Source organism: Cricetulus griseus (assembly GCF_003668045.3).
Source record: "Cricetulus griseus strain 17A/GY chromosome 1 unlocalized genomic scaffold, alternate assembly CriGri-PICRH-1.0 chr1_1, whole genome shotgun sequence".
In the NCBI taxonomy this organism is placed as follows: domain Eukaryota; kingdom Metazoa; phylum Chordata; class Mammalia; order Rodentia; family Cricetidae; genus Cricetulus; species Cricetulus griseus.
This window is the reverse complement of record NW_023276807.1, coordinates 44,429,192-44,451,349: the sequence shown is the minus strand read 5'-3', so window position 1 is coordinate 44,451,349 and position 22,158 is coordinate 44,429,192. Positions and strand designations below refer to the sequence as shown.

Genomic DNA, 22,158 nt, shown 5'->3' with positions numbered 1-22,158 from the left:
TTGATAAATGGGACTTCCTGAAACTGAGAAGCTTCTGTAAGGCAAAGGACACAGTCAACAAGACAAAACGACAGCCCACGGATTGGGAAAAGATATTCACCAACCCCACATCTAACAGAGGGCTGATCTCCAAAACTTACAAAGAACTCAAGAAGCTAGTCTCCAAAACACCAAACAATCCAATTAAAAAGTGGGATACAGAACTCAATAGACAATTCTCAATAGAGGAATCTAAAATTCCTGAAAGACACAAAAGAAAGTGTTCAACATCCCTATCCATCAAGGAAATGCAAATCAAAACAACTCTGAGATACCATCTTATACCTGTCAGAATGGCTAAAATAACAAACACCAATGGCAGTTTATGCTGGAAAGGATGTGGAGAAAGGGGAACACTACTCCACTGTTGGTGAGAGTGCCAACTAGTACAGGCACTTTGGAAATCAGTATGGAGATTCCTCAGGAAAATGGGAATCAGTCTACCACAAGGTCCAGCAATTCCATTCTTAGGCATATATCCAATAGAAACACATTCATTTTACAAGGACATCTGTTCAACTATGTTCATAGCAGCATTATTTGTAATAAGTAGCCAGAACTTGGAAACAACCTAGATGCTCCTCAACTAAAGAATGGATAGAGAAAATGTTGTACATTTACACAATGGAGTACTACTCAGTGGAAAAAAACAAAAAAAACAATGGAATCTTGAACTTTGCAGGCAAATGGATGGTCGTAGAATAAACCATTCTGGTAACCCAGGCACAAAAAGACAAACTCATATATGGATTTTAGACATAGAGTAAAGGATTACCAGCCTACAATGCACACTGCCAGAGAAGCTAGTAAACAAAAAGGACCCTAAGAGAGACATACATGGTCTCCTGGAGAAGGGAAAAGGGACAAGATCTCCTGAGCAAATTGGGAGCATGGGCGGAGGGGAGAGGGAATTAGGATAATGAGAAGGGAGGAAGAGGAGGGGTGAGGGAGGTTGAGTTGGGGAAGAACAGAAGAGAGCATGATAATAGATATATAATAGAGGGAGACATTATAGGTTTAAAGAGATCAGGTACTATGGAAATGTCTGGAGAGCTACAAAGATGACACCAACTAACAATCTAAGCAACAAAGGAGAGGCTACCTTAAATGCCCTCCCCTGATAATGAGATTGATGACTGTCTCATATGCCATTATAGCCTTCATCCAGCAGCTGGTGGAAGTAGAAGCAGATACCCACAGGTAAACCTTGAACTGAACTGGATTCCAGTTGCAGAGAGGGTGGACGGATGAGCATAGGGGTCCATACCAGGCTGATGAAACCCACAGAAACAGCTGATCTGAACAATGGGGAGCTCTTGGTCCCCAGACTGATAGCTGGGAAACCATCCTGGGACTGATCCAGACCCCAGGAACGTGGGTGTCAGTGAGGAGACCTCGGAAATCTATGGGGCCTCCTGTAGTAGATCAGTACATATCCCTAGCATAGGAATGGACTCTGGGAGCCCATCCCACATGGAGGGATACCCCCTGAGCCTAGACACAAGAGGGTTGGCCTAGGCACTATCCCAAAGGATATGGCAGACTTTGAAGACTCCCTAAGGAAGGCCTTACCCTTCTTGGGGAGCAGAAAGGGTATGGGATAGGTAGGGTGTAAGCTGGGGTGGGGGAGGGGGAAGAGGGTCCTGGGATTAACATGTAAAATAATCCTCTTTCTAATTAAAATGAAAAAAAGAAAATAAATATAGAGAAAACGTAATCATAAAAAAACCAAAATATACAACAAACAAGAGAGAAAGAGAAAGGAAGAAAGAAAGAAAAGAGTAGCAAAGCTTTACTAAGGCTCTACTGTCCTCTCAATGTAGAGATCAAGCTGGGACCAAGATAAAGAGAGGCAGTACAGCAAGAGCCCACAGCAGTGGGGGTGGGGAGTGGGGAGGTATTGCCTCTTCTGGAGGAACATGACAGGGAATTCAGAGAATAAGAAGTTCTGTGATTCTTTAAGTGGGTACACTTACCTTAAAAGTAAATCCCATGAAAAACCTGGATTAAATTTGATCAGTCTTGGTCAAACTAGATAATTTAAGCAAGAATTTCAAAAGGACTAATGAACTAAAAGACGAGTTATAATGAATATTTTTATTCAAGACAAAAACAAATGGTCCCAGCAAAACAACAAAAAACCAAAACAACACAAAACTGTCTCCATCACTTGCAGTATCGGTCAGCTTTCAATTTGGCTCTCCTGTTTAAGACATAAAGAACGGAACAATGTAAAACATATCATATAGAGTCAATTGCTACTAAGTAGAAAATTTATGCTTGGAAATTCTTCTATTTTCATTACTGTATTAAACATTTATTTTAAAAGATTTTTATTAAAGCTTTACCCATGTAAAATGGATTCTAGTCTTAGGAAACTTATTTTGTAGTATTTAACAGAGGTGGCTTAAGGGCTTTTTCAGGTCACAAGAGAAACATTAGTCACTCATCGGCGTAAGCCTGCCTTAAGATTCTACAGGGTGGCAATGGTGAATTTTTTTTTTAAACTGGTTTTAAAGTTACTAGACAAATTGCTTATTCTATTTTAGAGTTCACAGTCCGACTATATTTTATGTCCTTTTCTGACTTCTCAGAACTACACACATAATGCTTTTTCCAGTTTGAAAAGAACTCTCCCATTAACTGATTTCATCTTTACCAAACACTTAACAGGAAGTAAGCAATTAAGTATTATTTTATCAGATAATGGGAAGGCTTAAGAGTGATTTACAACAGAAGACTTTATGACTAACAGGAGATTATCAGTGTATTCCTATTCAGTTTGGCACTTTAAGCCCGCAGCTAACTTTACTGCCTGCTTTTCCAGGTAGTAACTGTAGGTTGTTACTTATTTAAATAAAAGAAAATTGGAACAAATATCAATAATGTTATTGTAAATATCTTGCACACTGCTGAATCTAACTTTACTAAAATAGGTCAATTTCCCTCACTGAACTTTTAGTCTGGATACAAATTCATACATTTTTATCTTAGTTTTAGGAACCTCTACTATTCAAACAGAACACATAGAATCTTGGTATTACTCATGCAATTTTCTAGCTCTGTTCCTAATTCTTAAGGGAAGATAATGGGAAGCAAATTTGGTAACTTCTTTTTTTGTTTATTTTTTTTTCAGATTTTTTTTTTTATTTGAAATAGAAACAAGATTGTTTTACATGACAATCCCAGTTCACTTTTCCCTTCCTTCCTCCCCTACCACCCACCCCACCCCCAATTTGGTAACTTCTACACCATGGAAACGACCTGGTGGCTGCATGGTAACTACTACATCATGGAAACTGGCTTGGTGGTTGCATGATAATTACTACACTGGTGGTTCAGTAAATTTATGAAATAGTTTCAAACAAACCTGAAAATCTAAAAGAATTTAAATATTTATATTCTGGTTATAATTTATAAATTTGTTTTTAGCATACTTTCCCCAGACTTAAGTCTTCTTTAGGTAATATTACTATATAAATTAGAGAAGAAGGCAAAAATCCTAAAACAATAGTAATATAAAAATACACTAGTTTTGAAAACTGCTATAATTATGCAAGTATACAATTACCTGTCCAGAAGTGTCTCATGCAAAAATCCATCTTTCCGAGCTTTTTTAAGAATTTTACTATCTTCTTTGCTTATTTTGAGTTTGTGGTCTTGGAAGCTCTGAAATTTCTTTCTGTGAAGAAAGATTTGTCATTGAAAAAACAAATTTCAAACTTTTATTGTGTTTCCTTACCAAATTCCAAATACTATTAAAAGTTTTCCCCACTGATTTATTTAACGAACGTAATTGTATTTCTACAAAAATTGACATTTTCTATAAAAATTGAGTTTTCATCTCACAAAGATGATTTCTTATGATCCATCAAGAGGGCTATCATCTGGGTAGCTCTGCCAAGCCTCCTTCTAAGGATGTTGGCTGGTTGCAGTCCTCATGTCTAGAACATGAATGGCCCCTGGGTGGTGTGATAGCAATTCTATTAAAGAAAGGGAGAGCTGACTAACCCAAGTGTCTTTAGCTTTAAGCTCTCAACTCATCACTGTGTCCTTGAGTTCCCATTATTGGCTTTCCGGTCCTTCACAAACTTTGCTATTAGGTGTCCTGAGAAACCCTACTGTCAGAGTGGAGTCTGAAAGGAGAATACATACACATAGTTGATTTCACACTGCTTCACATTTCCTTTGTCTTCTTCTGGGATGTCATCTTTCTTCTTGGTTTCTCTTTCAGCACAGGATCTAATCTAGATATTGATGAGGACCCAACAGGTTACACATGTATCTTCCTCTCCCCACTTGCTAGGCAAGAGCACTCCACGTGATTTTTTATGCAAGCCAAGAAAACAATTAACTTAGCAATAAGATTTAGGAAAAGACAAGCTCAAGACGTGTGATGTGTTTTGATTTCGTATACATTTATCATTTACAGAAATAGCTGAAATTATATGTAAGTTGAAACAAAGCTTCATTAGATTCTACTTAGCCACCTGATGATCCTGGCAGTATAGTGAGAATTTTAATGTGATATATAGGTACCTGTGTAACTTTTACAATTAAGTAAAAGCAAAGAGTAGCACTGAGGAAGTCTGTCAGGAAAAAGGTGGTTTCCCTTTCCAGTTAGTGACTTACATCAAAGTAACACTAACAATTGTTTAATGAGTTTCATGCTTTTCCTTATGTACAGAACATGTGTATATTCACTAAGAGAGCAACATCTGAGGGCCAAAGACCCAAAAGCTCTAAGACGTTTATGTTTACTTAGTGACTACCATCAAGGGTGCTAATGAAGTTGTTGACAAGAATACAGCCTTTCTGTCAGGCAACTTCACAGTAGCTAACAAATCATAAAGGGTAAGGGTTAGGGTTAGCCCTATAATTTTGCTTTTGCAGATTCGGTCATGTCAGTTATAGCATTGTTTCTAAGGACAAAAGCCAGGAAACAATCTACATTTCAATTTATGTGAGACTGGTTGAATAAAGTAAGGGACATCCCTAAAATAGAACACTATGTAGGTGAGGAAGGGGAAGACTTTTAGTATAGATTTACACTGATAGGGATCTCCAAGATACAACAGGAAAGAAAAGCAGGAAAGGAGTTTATATGATATGTTTACATAAGACAATAAAGCAAGCAAGCAAACAAGCAAAGTAAAACCAAATGAAGCAAACGACAGGGGAAAGGATGGGAACCAGGTAAGCAGTGCAGCTGGGAGACACAAGCCTTTGTATGTTTCTACTGTGAACATCCTATCTATCTTAAAAATTAAGTATTTGGAAAACTGTAGAGAAGCTCTGATCAGTGATCTCTCAATTGCATTGTACAAACAAGACATCACGGGATTTATGATAGCTAAGGCACACCTGGATCAGCATAGAAAATGGTGTTACATCTGTAAAGTGACAGTCAGCAGCTGTCCAGACATCACTACTAGCCAGGAGGAGATGTTTACCTTTATCATTTCTTCTTCTCCTGCTGTTTTATTCTTTGCTTCTATATCACCTGCTTCATTACATCTAATAAAACAGCTATTTGAAGCCAATAAAGCCATTTTCCCCTAAATAAAACAAAGAAAAAAGAAAAAAATAAATCAAACTATGAATACTTTGAGAAATCATAGGTCATTATCTAATTTAAAATTTTCTCCCCAATTCTAAAATCAAAAAGAATTTAGAGAAATCCTGGAAAATACAAAAGCATACATAAGGGAAACCAAAATCACCCCAAATCTTGATATTAAAACTTTATCACAATAAACATTTTTAGAGTTTTTCTATTGGGCTGGAGACTATTGCTCAGTGGTAGAGCACTTACATGACCTTTTACTTTCTTCTATCAGGACAGCATTCTACCTATACAAAATTAATTTCTTTCTTTAATTCCTATCTCTGAAGATACAACTCAGTAGTTAAGCTAAAAATTATCTTTAAAGAAAATAAAACTTATGAGTAACATGCAGTAATTTATTGAAATACTGGCATTTCAAGTGAAATTAATTTTTCTCCATAATTAAAAGCATTAAAAAGCTGGCCTTTGGCCTAGAGAGAATTTTGTGTAGCATGACAGACTTTTTTTTTTTTTTTTTGAATCAACATGAGCTGAAAAGGGTAATTTAATTGCAGTTATACGTTCTTCAGGGTCCTATAAGCAGCAATAAATATCTTTGGAATAAATAAATGTTGAGGGTCAGTCAGGATGGCACACACTATAATCACCACACTCAGAAAGCAGAGGCAGGTGGATCCCTGAGTTCAAGACCAGCCCAGCTATATGGCGAGTTCCAGAACAGCCAGGGCTACATAGTGACACTATCTCAAAGATAGATAGATAGATGGATAGATAGATAAATATATATAAACAGACAGACAGACAGACAGATAAATGTTAAAAGTAAGGGTTGTTGAAGATAAATGTCCGAATACTCAACAGATAGTTGCTGAGTACAGACACATCCACTTTAGTTCCAAGCTTCAGGCCTGCTGCTGAGTCACTATGTAATCAGAACTGCTAATACTTTTATGGTTCCCTACCAATACATAAGAGTGCTGTAGTCTATGACTGATGACATTTACATATTATGATTTATGATTCCATCTCACAATCTGTCCCATTTTCTTATTACCAATCTCATTTTTCTCTGAAAAATCTAAACTGGCATGACAGACTTTTAAAAGTTGAATGTTTATGATTGTATTGATTTCTTAAATAAAACCTCAAAAACTAATTTTCTTGTGGATCTGAATGTGAATTATAGTTAAGTTTTCCTAATAATGGTAAGGTTTAGTTATAATTTTTATTTGGATGATTCTTCTAGAAAACTTTCAGGAAAAAAATTCACAAACACAATAATTACAGAATAAACTTGAAATATCCAGTACGAACACATGGATTCATATGTATGTATGAATATGTATGTATGAAACAGTATGAATTACGTGGATTTTGTTTGGTGTCTTATTCAAGGTGGCAGGGATTTCACTGTATGCAGCCGCACCCTCCACCAAAATCCACATGTGCTGTGGATAACTCTGGGAAGTAGCTTCCTAAAAGTAAAATGAAATAATGGTCTTGCACTTTGTCATTTTAACATATGATAGATTGTTCTTCCCTATTAGTGTAATTTTTATTTTACTTCCAGTTATTGTGATATAAGATGCATGCATGTGTGCACGTGTCATGGTGTGTGTGGGCAGAGGTCAGAGGACAGCTCTGTGGAGTCACTGCTCTCCATCCACTTTTACATGGGTTTGATAATCAAATGTAGGCTATTGGGTGCTGAGCAACCTCACAGGCCCTGGTATAACTACTGTTTTTAATCAGTCTTGGAAAAAAGCAAAACAAGACCACCCAAACTAGACAGAGGTAGAAGAGCAAAGAAAATGCCAGAGTGCATAATACATGCTTAAATAATTACTGTTATTCTTTGTCTTAGCCCCAACTCCCATTGCCATTTTCTGGAAACCTCATGCCCACCAAGGAAGCAAGTAGGCAATCAATCTTCAGACCTCTATTCTCTCTCCTCTCCTCCAAATCAAATTCCCCAGTCTTTTTTTCCACAGTTGTTTTTCTATTTTTTTTTATTTATTTACGGTCACAACATTATTTACATTTTATGTATTGGAATTTGGCTGCATATGTATTTGTATGAAGGTATCAGAACTCCTGGAACTGGAGTTACAGGCAGTTGTGAGCCGCCATGTGGATGCCGGGAATTGAACCTGGGGCCTCTGGAAAAGCAGCCAGTGCTTTTAACCTCTGAGCCATCTCTCCAGCCCCTAAATTCCCCAGTCTTATCTCCAGCTCTGTTGTGGCCTTTTCTGCCTCACTGCTCCTATTCCCAGAGGACTAAGCAGATCCAGGTGGCACACTCTGCAACCCTAGCTCAGAAGGCCCTGAGAAATGCAATGTAGCTGAAACACAAGAAAAGAACTTCAAGATAGTCTTTCTGAATATGTTACACTTCCTTAGAGAGGAAATGAATATATCCATTAAAGCAATCTATAAAAGCACATCAAGTAGTGGAAGGAAATGAAAACAGTTTAAGACATGAAAGTGGAAATATAGAAAAGCCAAACTGAGGGATAACTGGAACTTGAACAGAAATCTTAGAGGCAAGCCTCAACAACAGAATATGAAAGAAGGCACTGAAGACAAGATAGAAGAAATTGCATACCTTGGTCAAAGAAAATGGTTAAATCTAAAAAAAAAAAAAAAAAAAAAAAAGCCAAATTCAAACCATCCAGGTAATCTGGGATGCTATGAATAGACCAAATCTACAAATAAGGGAAAAAGAGGAGAAGAAACCCAGGTCAAAGGCACTGAAAAGCATTTTCAACAAAATTATACAAGAGAATTTCCCCAAGTTAAAGGAAGTGTTCATCAAGGTACAGAATGCATAAAGAACACCAAATAAATTGGACCAGAAAATAAATTCCTAATGTCACATAATAATCAAAACATTGAATGTACAGAACAAAGAAAGAATATTAAAAACTACAAGAGGAAAAGACCAAGTAACATATAGAGCAGACATATAAGAAGAACACCTGACTTTTCAATAGAGACTCTAAAAGCCAGAAGGGCCTAGTCAGATGTTGTAAAACTTCAAGAGACCACAGATGCCAACACAAACAACTATACCCATCAAGACTTTTCAACTACAACAGATGGAGAAAGAAAGAAATCCCATGATAAAACCAAACTTAAGCAATATCTATCTATTAATTCAGTACAGCAGAAGGCTCTAGAAGGAAAACTACAACCTGAAGAGGCTAGCCACATTCAAGAAAACACAAAGAATAAATAAATCAAACCAGGAAAATCAAAAGAATGGCATGAAAACCCCAAAACACAACACAAAATAATGGGAACCAACAAACATGGCTTACTGATAACACTCAACATCAATGGTCTCAATTTCCCAGTAAAACAACACACAGTAACAGTACAGATTAAAAAACAGGATCCACCATTAAGGTGCGTCTAAGAAACATATCTTAATATCAAGGATAGACATCACCTCAGGGTGAAAGGATAGAAAAAGTATTTCATTTGAGGCCATTTCAAATGGGCCTAAGAAGCAAGACAGTAGTCATTTTAATATCTGACAAAACAGACTTCAGAACAAAACTAATCAGATAAGAGAGGGAAGGACACTACGTCAAAGGAAAAATCCACTAAGAAGATAAGGCAGTTTAAACATCTATGCACCAAATACAAAGGCACCCAAGTTCATAAAAGAAACACTACTATAGCTTAAATCACACACTAACCCTCACACAGTGATTGTGGAAGACAGGTCATCCAAACAAAAACTAAGCAGAATCGCTGGAGCTAGCTGAGTCATAAACTCAATGGACTAGCAGGTATTTCCCAAACACAAAAGATAGTATATCTTACACCAGTCAGAATGGCCATGATCAGTAAAACAAATGACTGTTCATGCTTGGGAGGATGTGGAGTAAGGGAAACACCCATTGCTGGTGGAGTGCAAACCTGTACAGCCACTATGGAAATCAGTGTGGTGGTTCTTCAGGAAGGTAGAAATCAATCTAATTCAAGATCATGCTGTGTAATTCTTGGGTACATACCCAAAGGGACACTTCATCCTACTACAGACACACTACTTAACCACATTCATTGCTGTTCAAACAGCCAAATGCCCCTCAACAAAAGAATGTGGTACATTTACACAATAGAGTATTACCCAGCCATTAAGAAAATACAGTCATGCATGGCTGGGCATTGGCGGCACACGCCTTTAATCCCAGCACTCGGGAGGCAGAGGCAGGCAGATCTCTGTGAGTTCAAGGTCAGCCTGGTCTCCAGAGAAAGTGCCAGGATAGGCTCCAAAGCCACAGAGAAACCCTGCCTTGAAAAACCAAAATAAATAAATAAATAAAATGAAAAAATACAATCATGAAATTTGCAGGTAAATGGATGGAACTAGAAAAAAAAATCATACTGAATGAGGTAATACAGACCTAGAAAGAAAAACATAGTATTCCTTTACATATGGATGTTAGCTATTAATTCATTGATAAGCAAGCTATGATCTATATAACCACAGAGGTTAGGTATGGAGTAAGGGACTGGGAGGAGAGACACATCTCCCTAGGCAGGATAGTTATGGACTCTTAAGAACAGAACAGTTATGGATGGATGAGGGGTGGGAGATTGGAATGGGGAACAGGAGGGAATTCAGCGAGGGATTTCTAAAACTAAGGGCCATTTGAAGGGTCATATGGAAACCTAATACCATAGAAACTTACTAAAACACACATATATGAAGGAGATCTAAATGAAATCACCAAACAACAGGGGAGACAAAACTCCAATTGGACATCTTTCATCATCAAAGAAAGCTTCTGAGACCAGGAATGGGTTACATATCTAATCAAGTTGTTGGTCAATGGGGTTCCATGAGAACCCCCAAACAAGTCAGGCTAGCACCAGGGTTATTGGTGGCTCTTCACAAAATGATAGGAAGGACTTTATTACTGAAGACAACACCTACATAACTCACTGCGCCTTATCTCCTGTGGATCAGTGTTCATGGTACTGGAAGGCACTCTGTATGCTATCAAAGAAGAAAGGTAAACACCAACCCACCTACAAACCCTTTATCTACAATGGTGACCTGCCTACAAGATACACTGGTGCAACAGTGGCACATAGCTTGTGGGAGTAGTAAACAACCAATATCTGATTTAATTTAAGGCCTACTCCATGAGTTGGAACCTATACCCGATGCTGTTTAGTGGCCAAGAACCTGAGAGTAGATAGGCCAGGTACCTAGGGGAAAACCAAATACTATTGTTCAGCTAAAGGGATATAGCATTATAATGATGCCTAATGACATTCTGCTATATTCATGGATCAGTGCCTTGCTGAGCCATCTCAGAGAAAGCTTCCTCCTGCAGCAGATAAGAAAAAAGAGAGACCCACAGACAATATGTAGAGAGCAAGACACCTTGACATACTCAATGGGATATTAAATATTAAATATTATATCCCTCCCTTTAGGGGTCAGTGAACCCTATGGAAGAGGAAGTGGAAAATGTGTAAGAGCCAGAGGGAGAACACCAACAAAACAAGGCCTTCTAAACATAGTATGACCAATGTACATATGAACTGAGAGAGACTGGCAGCATGCACAGGGCCTGCAGAGGTCTGCACCAGGGGTCCTAGAGCTGAAAGGTGGAATGGACACATGCCCCCATCCCTAAACCAAAAGCTATCTCTAATTGGTAACCACTTGTAAATGAAAAATTAGTTTTCTCCAAGGGAGTCTCACTGGGAGAAACAATCCACTCTTAAGGGTAGGTCACATGCCCAGCAGTAGATGGCAACACAAAACAAACTCAATGGCATCTTTGGAGGTTCTTTGTTTCACAATGCTGAGTCAGAGAATTTTTGTCTCAACCTTATGGATCCAATGCTTATATATTATGGATTCTGGTTTTGTGTTTTCCTGGGATTACTGTGTGTGTGAACATGTGTCTCTATTATGTTTCTTGTGATTGTTCTTTGGCTCTGTTTCTTCTTTTGTTTTGTCCTATTCTGAGGTTTGTTTGTTTTTGGTGTTTTTTACTGTATTATATTTTATTATTGCTCCCAAGATGTTTGTTTTCTAAGCAGATACAGAAAGGGCAAGGATCCTGATGGAAGGGGACCTAGAGAGGAACTAGGAGGACTAGGGGGAGGGGAAACCATAATCAGAATATATTGTATGAAAAGAAGTCTACTTCCAACAAAAGAAAAAAAAATAAGTACTGTTGAATACAGTTCTTGCTCATGAGATGTCAAAATGTGTTTCTCACAACAATATGGACATAACTTTTTACAAGTTACCAACTCAAGACTGTATTCCTAGGGGATGAAGAAAAGGATAAATTAGCTCATCTTGGGAGAATAGCTAATTTATCACCTTGGAAAGCACCAAGGCATTGTATTATTATTATGTCACTATTTTTGGTCTGTTTGTGCTTAAGTGTTGTGTGTGTGTGTGTGTGTGTGTGTGTGTGTGTGTGTGTGTGCGTGCACGAGTGCCCCAGTACATGTAAAGGCTGGAGAGTACCTGTTGTAGGATATTTGACCACACTATGAACCCCCAGATTGCATTATTTACTGGAAAAACCTGTTTCTAGCTGTGGTGTGGTTCAGTCCTAGCACACACCTTTAATCCAAGAGCTTTCAGCTTGAGTATCGTCAACAGGGTTAAATAAAGTCAACCAGATGTCAAGAGGTGGAGCAAGCAACCAGTTGACAGGAAGTGAACAAAGGATTATTAAACCAGAGAGTAGGAAGGAATCAGGACAGCTAGAGACACACACAGGAAATAGGAGGGAGGAACATGCAGTTTCAGGAGGCTGGTTTGAGAAGTAGGAATAGAGGGAGGTTTCTGGGATGTCAGCAGAAGAGGAAGATCACCTGGGTGTTTGCCCTGCCTCTTTGGGCTATCAGGCTTTAATTCCAGCAGCTGGCTCCCACTCTTTATTGGTAAAACTGAACGATCGAAAGTTTGTTAAAAATAACAGACACCGGATGTTCTACTCATTACTCTCTGTCTTATTCCTTTGAAAAAGGGAACCCTGAACCTGGAGTCAGGCTGGCGGCCAGCAGTCTCTGCTGCAGCCTTGAAGTTACAGCCTCATCCAGCTGTTTCGTGGTTGCTGCAATCTGAACTTAGGTTCTCATACTGATGCTGCAAATATTCTTTCTAACGAGCTGCCTCTCTGGCCCTAATGCTATGCTGAAATGTACATACCACGGTTGCTGGGCAGCTACTGAACTTCTCTTATGGGTTGTTCTGTTTTTCTTTATAGTTTTTGATATGTTACAACTGAATACTTACTAAACCTGATGTATCTTTAATTAAACTTGTTTACTGATTTTCTCTCATAAACGGAAACTTAGAGCTCTACAAAGGGTATTTATTTCAATGAACCATACCATGATTTACTATTTTATGCACAAACTATCACAATGCAGCATTAGCCTCCTCTATTGTCCCCTTGTCAGTCTCTAAAGGTTCTAAACCAACTTAATGTGAAAAAAAAATGCTCCTGAAACACTGAGATTTGCTTCTTTTTAAAAACCCAACACTTAAATGTAAGAGTCCAAATCTTCTCAACAAAAATAAGGTAACAAGGCCTCAGTGGTGGACAGAAACCAGAACAGGGAAGGTACTTTTTGTTCCACTGTTTTGACATTGTTATAGGTGTATGTGTTCATTCTAATTTGTTTTCATATCACTATTACAATCTACCCCTTTACTGTTTTATTCCTAATTTTATAGAATGTGCTTTCACTGATAATGAAACTGGCAGAGTACCCTTCCAAGAAATAGTACTTACATCTTGAAACACCGGTTCCCATTGTTCTCTTGGCCCAATTGCATCTGAACGCCCAACAACCAGTCCATCTGAATTTATACCAAGGTATTTTCCATAGCCTGATTTCAGGGCAATTCTATGGTTTAATAAAAAAGATAAATGTTAAAAACTGAGAATAAGAATTTAACTATAAAATAAAGAGTATACTTATGTATTTGTGTGTGTGTATACACATATATATGCATATACATTAAAAAAATCTAGACATGTTTACAGTGGACACTATATATACTCTACCTATAATCTTATATTTTGCTTTCTAATATTATTATACAGTATCTTACATTATGTAGCAATCATTTTCCAAATGCATTACTGTCCTAGCATAGATATATGAAAGTCACCTTTTATGCTATTACACAGTCTTACTGATTTTTCTGTTATACATAAAACTGCTGATTCATCTTTAGAAGAGGAAACCACTGGATTGAAGGTTATCAACTTATGATTTTAAAACAGGGTCTTTTTTAATAGCCCATGCTGACTCCTACTAGATATTCAAACTTTACAGTTTGTTAACATGTTCTCAAGGAAAGGCTCGAACAACTTAGGTTCTCACCTCAAGAGAGATTTTTATTGAGGAGAAGCCAGCAATTCTCACCCTAATGCTGTGACCCTTGAATACAGTTCCTCATTTTGTGGTAACCCCCAACCATAAAAATAGTTTGTTGCTATTTCCTAACTGTAATTTTGCTACTGTTGTTAGCTGTAATAATATGCAGGACAGACGATATGACACCTGTGAAAGGATCGTTCAACCCCCAAGTTGGGAACCACTGCCCTAAGCTATGCACCTAGCTAAAAAAAGTTACTTTAATCCTTTACTTTGAAGAAGTATACCCTGGACATGGCATGTATGTTTAGTTCTAGCACCGAGGAGACAAAAGTAGGTGAATCTCTGTGAGTCAGAGGCCACCTTGATCTCCATAACAAGTTCTACTGATGTCATCAGCATTATGAATGCTTTGCACATATACCACCATCAAGTAACCACTCACTGCATATGGAGAGTGTTGCAAATACTTTCCTCATTTTTATTGCTCATAATATTTTTGTCTGTAACTATAAAAAGTTTACTGACTGACATTTGTTCCTTTGCTTTACTCCTAAGTCTTTCAAAGAAATATAAAAGCCATTATTTAAATGTGATTTAAAAAAATAACAATTTCTGATTTTTATTTGACAACCAATTTCCAGGGATGCTGAACTGACTTGATACTCAGTTGGGGGTTGATGATAATATAAATCATTATTATATTGCTGTAATTACTACTAAAACACCCACACTCAATTTCTCTACTACGCAAAAGTATCATTCTGCACTTTTGCACTGTAAAAACAAAAATGGTCAATTTTTTTTTTGTGTGATCATGGAACACTTTGTTAGTTTCAGCAATATTCTTTTCTTTTGCCTTTTTATTTCTTGACTTTTTCTGAGATAGGTTGTCACCACTACATACCTTAGCTGGCCTGAACTTGTAATCTCCTTTCTGAGCCTCCCAAGTGTTGGAATGACAAATGTCTGCCACCATGCCTAATTTCTCTTCTGATGGCAAATCCATATATTATAGTAGCACTGGCAGATCTTATTTCATGTTTATTTTCTTCTCATGCTGTTTAGGATCTTTTTAATTTGGTCTCTTGACATTAATTTTCATTGTTATGCTCTTATTTTTTTCTAGACAAGTGATATATATTGGGATTATCTACATGAGTAGTACAGGTTAAGTAACCCTAATCCCCAAACCTCCAAAATCCCAAATTCCTGAGCACAGACATGAGGCCACATGTGGATAATGCTACAGATGGCTGCATGTGATTATTCACAATCACACTCAGGACAATATGTATCTGATGTAAATAAAACATTATGTGCCCCTTCACTAATGTACATGTAGACATTCCCCAAACCAGAAATAAAAAAAATTCTGAATATAAATAATATGTTTTCTGAACACCAGAAAAATATCATTTTCAAGCCAGGCATGTTGGTGCACACCTTTAATCCCAGCACTCAGGAGGCAGTGGCAGGCATATCTCTCTGAGTTTGAGGCCAGCCTGGTCTACAGATTTGAGTTCTAGAACAGCCAGTACTCTGTAGGGAGACCCTGTCTCAAAAAAACAAAAAACAAAACAAAAAGACAAAACTCTGTTTCAAAATAGTCTTTCAATTAAAACTATTCTCTGATCTTGTATTCAGTAATAGTGTAGATTTTTTTTTGTTTGTTTTTTTAAGTTACGTGAAATTTTTATTTTTTGAGACAGGGTTCCATGTAGTCCAGGCTGGTCCCAAACTCATTATATAGCCAAGAGAGCCTTGAACACCTGCTCCTCCTGATTCTGTTTCCAATGTGCTGGTATGAAAGGCATGCATTAGCATGCATAGTTAACTAAAGTTAAAATTTAAGGCTTTTAAATACAGTTCAACTACAGCTTACCTGGAATCGGACAGTTTCACAGCAGTAAACTGCTCTGGGGGACTGGGGCCCTCATCAACTAGCGGAAACAAAAATGGAGAATAAACAGCATTTGCTAGAAACATATACACAAAGACTGTTATGCTTTAAAAACTAGCTTTTCCTCCCTGAAATTCCAAGTAAGGATATTAAGATAATTGAACACACTGTAATACACACTATCTATACTATCAAGACATTGTTACATGGTAAATTTATGTGTTTTGCAAGACAGTTCGGCATGACTTATTTAGCCACTTTCAATATAATCAGAAAAGATAGTTCTCAATAGCGGGAATGAGGAAGGAAAAATGGGGAGGAGCTCTGTGATGACAGCCTTGCTTTGGAACACGCCTCAGACTCATCCACAAACTTGGCAATGTTTTACTTGGCGGGGCCTCCCCATCAGTGTTTGTCCCCCACACAAACCTTCTCTGTGTGGAGCTCCCAGTGTAAAAAGGCCATTGTCCAGTGCATGGATATAGGCTCCTTTATCCATTTCAATGGCAATGGTTCCCGAAATCTCCCCAAAGTTGGAAACAGTCCACCAGATTCCTACAAGATAAAAATCAAGGTTTAACCATTCTATTTCAGCATTACCTAAGGTTTTCTGTTGTTTTTACTATAACTTATTTCTAAAAGCCTGTATTTGACAATTGTAAGAATCAACCCTTCACTGAGTTACTCCTAATCGTACCACCTGCATAACTCCTGTATAATCCTTAGCAGTCAACATTAACAGAATCCCAAACCTTACTCATATTTTAGCAGTTTTGTACAAACTTGTTTGTTTATATGGGTGGATTCCTGTGACTAACATCACAGTGACGATCACTCTAAAACTTGCAGAGATGCAAAAGGGTAGGGCAGGCAGCACTTAAAGTACTTGGAAAGCGGAGGCAGGACGATCTCTGTGAGTTGGAGGCCAGCCTGGTCTACAGAGTGAGTTTCATGACAGCCTGGGATACAGAGAAATCCTCTCTCCAAAAACCAAACCAAACCAAAACCAAACCAAACCAAACCAAACCAACCAACCAACCAACCAAATACACCCCCACAAAACCAAACCAAAAGGGTAAGAGAGCAGTTTCTCTGACTACCACAAGCTAATGTAGGCCCACAGACAGAGGTGCTTTCCAGCCAACAGCCTTTCATTTTCCTCAGAGGATGCCTGAGACCAATGCCAAATCCTACACACACTAATGCTTTCCCCACACAAACATGCTAAAGCTTCATACATGCTAGTCAACTACCCTATCACTGAGCCACACCCAAGTCTACATTTAATAGTACATACTTTTAACATAGAACCTCAATAGTGGATTTCAGAAAAATAATACATTTCTGATGAACTACAAAATTTTCATTCTTTGCCAAAGTAGAGAAAATGATACATTTCTTTTAGAAATCCTCACTGCCTAAAAAGTTATCCACAGTACATTTATGTTTCTTCTTGGGATTCAAGTTGCCTCCACTCAAAGGCATGTTTACACGTTTCATGGATACAGGATCACCCCAGGGCTAAGCTGTCAAAAAAGCAGCAGGTGCCATGGACTGGGCTCACTGAAGCCGGCCATCACCAACCAATCACAGTTTTGTTTTGGTGGTGGTTGGGGGACCCAACTCACCACCTCCCTTACAGCTTTATGGTGTCAGTGCTGCAGACACTAAAGTGGAATCTGAGATCCTCTGCAACACTTTGTTCTTTCTTAAACAAAACAAGGGACATCAAATTCTACACTTTGATACTTTCAAAAGGTATTGCTGTGCAGTCTCATTTACAGTATGACTGGAGAACATACTTTCTTGGTTTATTTCTATGGACAATTAAAAAACCCATGTATTCTGCAGTTGTCAGTTACTGTTTTCTATGTCAGAACAATTGGCAAGTGGGATACATGTTCAAATCTTTGTTACTCTTTGACCAATTCTACAACTTACTAAGAATTATTTTTAAAATTGTCAATTAAAATCCTTATTTTGGTAGAACACCTATATGAAGATCCTATAGCTAAAATTACACTATATGGGGGACTACTCCAGACTTTTTGCTAAAGATTAGAAACAACAACTATGGTTATTCTCACTATATCTGTTCAACATTTCCAAAGTCCTCGCTGATAAAAGAAATAAAAGACACAAGGAAGAAAGGAAAATTAAAACTATCGTCAAAGAAAACATGACTGAAGATGTTTATATAAATGAAAATAGGATGACAATGAGCGAGTGTTAATACCTCAAAGAATAAGGCTGATACAGAAATATAAATTATATACAATTAATAGATTAAATCTCCCAAATAATCCAGAAACAATACAATACTCTCAGATAATTAAACAGGCTTTATGAAATAAAATGGTAAGTTGACTCGGAAATTAATTTGGATATAAAAAAACTCAGAACAGCTAATTTTGACAAAAGAAATACAAAGTAGAAGGACTCAGTTATTGGACCTGGAAAGTTTATGAAGGGAAAGTAATAAAGGCAAATATATAATAACAGAAAAAATGTGTACATGAAACAGGAGTCAGGAAACTGACCAACAGACAGAAACTATTTTTTAAATAGCCATTTCACATTAAAAGGTAACTACTCAAAAAGAGGCTGGAACTGGTTGTAAATAGGAAAAAAAAAAAGCAAATCCAACCTCTGAATCCTACCTAATATTGCACAACCAATTTAGGTGGATGATAAAACCAGGAAGAAAGGAAACCCTAATCTAGAGTGTCTAAAAGGAAAAGTGCAAGTTTTTCATGATGTTGGGATAAGCTAAATAAAGATCTCAAAGGCAGTGACTATGTGAGAAACAATTAACAAGCCTGAAGAAAACTAGTGACCAACTCATCAGAAAAGCATTGTAAAGAAAACAAAAGCACCAGGGTGGGAGAAAGGGCTACTTGCTACCACGGATGTGTAACAGCAAGAACATTTAGGAAATTTTGGCACATTCTAATATTGTTAAATACCTATCCTAAGAATTTGCTAATCAACACTCATACATCTCACTCTTAATCCTGACCCTAATAATAGAATTCTGTTATTTTAGAACTACTTTTTCAAATGATGTGAAGTTTCCCACATAATTTGTGCACCATTGCCTATTTTCTTTAAATCCTTTATTACCTTTGTGTGTGTGTGTGTGTGTGTGTGTGTGTGTGTGTGTGTGTGTGTGTGTGTAAATGCATATGCATGCAGAGGTCAGTGGACAATTTGTGTGAGTCACTGCTCTCCTTCTACCACCTGGGATCCATGGATCTATATCAGGTTGTCAGGCTTGGCCACAAATGCCTTTACCTGTTGTTTTATTTTGTCAAGGTTTGAAATTTTAACTTGCTTAATTTTGACAGACAAGAAATTTGACTTAAAGTATAGGTATACAAAGGACAACCCTCCCCCCCAACATCTGGATATGCATTTGGGAGACTATTTCTATAACATTTATAGAGAAAGCTTGATGCACAATTTTGTTTAGAATTTTCATTCATTTCAGGATATAAAACAATCAGTTTACTAGATTATACTTCCTTTGGGAACAAAAATTGTGGACTTTTCACTAAAATTCATGCACTTCCCAAGAAAAATAACATGTACTTGGTTAAGCAATACTTTTGTATGATAGGCATTTAAAGTTATAGACCAGGCTTTGGCGACTAAGGAGTTTTTGTTCTACTTAGTAGTTCTGATGGTAAGAACAACAGTGACATCTAGTGAGCTTCTTCTGAAGTGAAGGATCTGACAAGCAGGTCATCAGTTCTAATGAGGACAACTCTTCGAACGGGGGCATCAACCATCAACAGACACTAACTTGTCATTCGATAAAGTGAACCGAAGTGGCTCACCCACAATATCAAGTTGGGTTTCCTCATCTTCTTCACGTTTTCTCTTCTTATCTTTGCTTTTCTTCTTCTTACTAAAGAAAAAAAAAAGATACATATATGAGTTTGGAAATACTGAAATATGTGTTTAAAATGACAAGATGAACACTCAGGAGTTGTTCAAGCTATATATTGATGTATAGATAAATGACTTTTAAAAATTTACTACGAGTGACTATGAACCTTCTATTGCTGACGGATGAAAAATGGTACAGCCTCTGTGCTTGCTAGTGTTCTGGTCAAGTTAACACAAGATAGAGGCAGAGGGAACTTCCATTGAATAAATGCTCCCACCAGATTTGGCCTGTGGGCAAGCCTGTGGGGGCATTTCCTTGATTGGTGATTGATACAGGTGGGCATAACTCATTGTGTAATAAAGCAGAATGACAAGCCAGAAAGCAGCATTTCTCCATGGCCTCTACATTGGTTCCTGCCTCCAGAACTTTCCCGGATGATGGAATGGATACAAGATGTAAGCTGAAACGAATCCTCTCTCCACTCGCACACCTTTGGTCAGGTTGTGTTATCACACAACCTCTTTGGAAAATATCTCTCAAAAAGCTAAATACTGAGTTACTATAAATAAGTCCTAGGTGACTCTACTCCCATACAGCTCCAAGAAAAATGAAAAAAGTATGTCCACAAAAACCAGACTATTGAGAGCAGTTATCACTAGTGTAAAGTGTTCATTCAATGAAGGAACAAAAGATGCTAACAACATACAAAAGCAAAGCATTTGGCCACAAAACAGAATGAATACTATATTGTACCACACTTCGGATGCTCCTCAAAACTAAGTCAAATAAGCCAGGTATAGTGACATATGCCTTCAACCCCAGCACGTGGGAGGCTGAGGCAGGTGGATCTCTGTGAGTTCCAGGCTAGCCAGGGTTACACAGTGAGACCCTGTCTCAACAACCTAAGTGAAAGAAGCCAAACACAAAAGGTTATATATTGTATAATTCCAACGACATAAATAATCATAGTAAGCAAATCCTTGTAGACAGAAAGCAGGTGACAGAAACCTAGAGGGACAGATGGATATGGTTATTTAATGGTTAAGGGGTTTCTTTTGGAAAATACTTACCAACTAGATAGTGGTGAACTCATAAATATACTAAAAACTACTAGCTATACACTTTAATAAAAAGAAGGAGTTTGTGTTATATGAATTACAGCTTCATAAACGAAAAACAAAAAGGGAGATAGATCTTAGGGGAAAAGTGATTATCCAAAGTGCTTAGAACAAATCCTGAGCTGGGCGATGGTGGCACACGCCTTTAATCTCAGCATTTAGGAGGCAGAGGCAGGCAGATCTCTTGAGTCCGAGGCCAGCCTGGTTTACAGAGCGAGTTCCAGGTCAGCCAGAGCTACAAAGAGAAACCCTGTCTTGAATTCTTTGCATCTTAACTACAAAGTTTTCAGAAGCTAATTCTGTCCTCCCTGCAGCTGCTTCAGCTTCAATCAGGATAAATTCTCGATGGCACACATGTCAGCGGCGTCTCCCTCTCAAGCGGGGGGTGGGATTAAAGAAGGTTCTCAAAGGCACGAAGCTCCCTAACAAGTACCTACTGAAACTGCTTCACCAGTGATCCAGGAAAAAAGTGCTCAACTTTGGCCAAATCTTTCAAAGGAGGGCGGAGGTACGAATGGGCAGGTAGTTTTCTTTAAAGATCGAGCTCGCTGATCATTATCAGCTCGCCCTCACTTGGCTGTTAGGGGTCCGCGTTGGTTGGCTCTTCCAATTCTCCTAACTCGTTGACAGTCTCGAGATACAGGAAACATAAAAAAATATCTGGGCTTTGAAAAAGTGAGCAGATGAACCACCAGTCTTCGTCACTGGTGCGGTCCACATCTGAGCCCACATCCACACCGAGGTCCTAAAGCAAGCAATCATCGGGAGGGGAAGCGCCGAGAAGCGAGGTTCCCGCCCAAGCCCCGCTCACCTCTTGGCCTTCGAACCCTTGAGCACGAGTTTGGTGGACTTTACAAAGGAGTATTCGGCCATGGTTCCGCACTCAGAGGTAGCTGGGTCCGGCGGAGTTCCTGTTGGCCGAGGGGCGGGGGGAGGAAGTGGAGAAGGCCAGCGAGTGGCTCTAACGGCGCGAGTTGAAAGTCACTCACGAACTCTCTGCCTTCTTCATCTCAGCGCCACGAATCTCCTACTTCCTGTTTACTGTGGTGGAGACGCTACGGCGGCCGCGGAAGGTCCAACCGCGCCGCGTGCTTTAATTCTCGCGGCGAAGTCCCGGATGTTGGGGCTTTTCAAACCAACAGGTAAAGCAGGCAGAGGCGGCCCCCTGGTGGACGAGGAGGTGTCTAACAGCTTCCTGCCGTCGAGGCTGCAAAGAGCGGGCTTGGGATTTGATGAGCCAAATGTTGAAATTTTA

At 38.4% G+C, this 22,158-nt stretch overlaps 1 protein-coding gene across 2 annotated transcripts; it reads right to left on the bottom strand.

Annotated features, from left to right (window-relative positions):
• Positions 1-2,110: 2,110 nt before the first annotated feature.
• Frg1 (FSHD region gene 1) lies at positions 2,111-21,856 on the bottom strand. Of its 2 annotated transcripts, none has more exons than XM_027391170.2 (9): positions 21,715-21,856; positions 19,699-19,803; positions 16,323-16,448; positions 15,876-15,933; positions 13,399-13,513; positions 5,493-5,597; positions 4,195-4,286; positions 3,611-3,721; positions 2,111-2,242 (listed from the first exon to the last, which is right to left on the bottom strand). In XM_027391170.2, the coding sequence occupies exons 2-9, from the start codon at positions 19,757-19,759 to the stop codon at positions 2,206-2,208; spliced, it is 705 nt and encodes a 234-aa protein (XP_027246971.1). In that variant the 5' UTR covers positions 19,760-19,803; positions 21,715-21,856; the 3' UTR covers positions 2,111-2,205. The 2 variants fall into 2 exon arrangements, with proteins under 2 accessions (XP_027246971.1, XP_027246970.1); XM_027391169.2 differs by having other exon boundaries at positions 19,733-19,803; positions 21,715-21,850.
• Positions 21,857-22,158: the final 302 nt, after the last annotated feature.

Excerpts from the sequence above, each read along its gene's own strand:
- Frg1 (XM_027391169.2), bottom strand. The coding sequence starts at position 21,776 with ATGGCCGAATACTCCTTTGTAAAGTCCACCAAACTCGTGCTCAAGGGT. Across the intron at positions 4,287-5,492 it reads GAGAAGAAGAAATGATAAAG|ATTAGATCCTGTGCTGAAAG; the intron begins GTAAACATCTCC and ends ATCAATATCTAG. Across the intron at positions 2,243-3,610 it reads CATGAGACACTTCTGGACAG|GAGAGCCAAATTGAAAGCTG; the intron begins GTAATTGTATAC and ends TGTCTTAAACAG.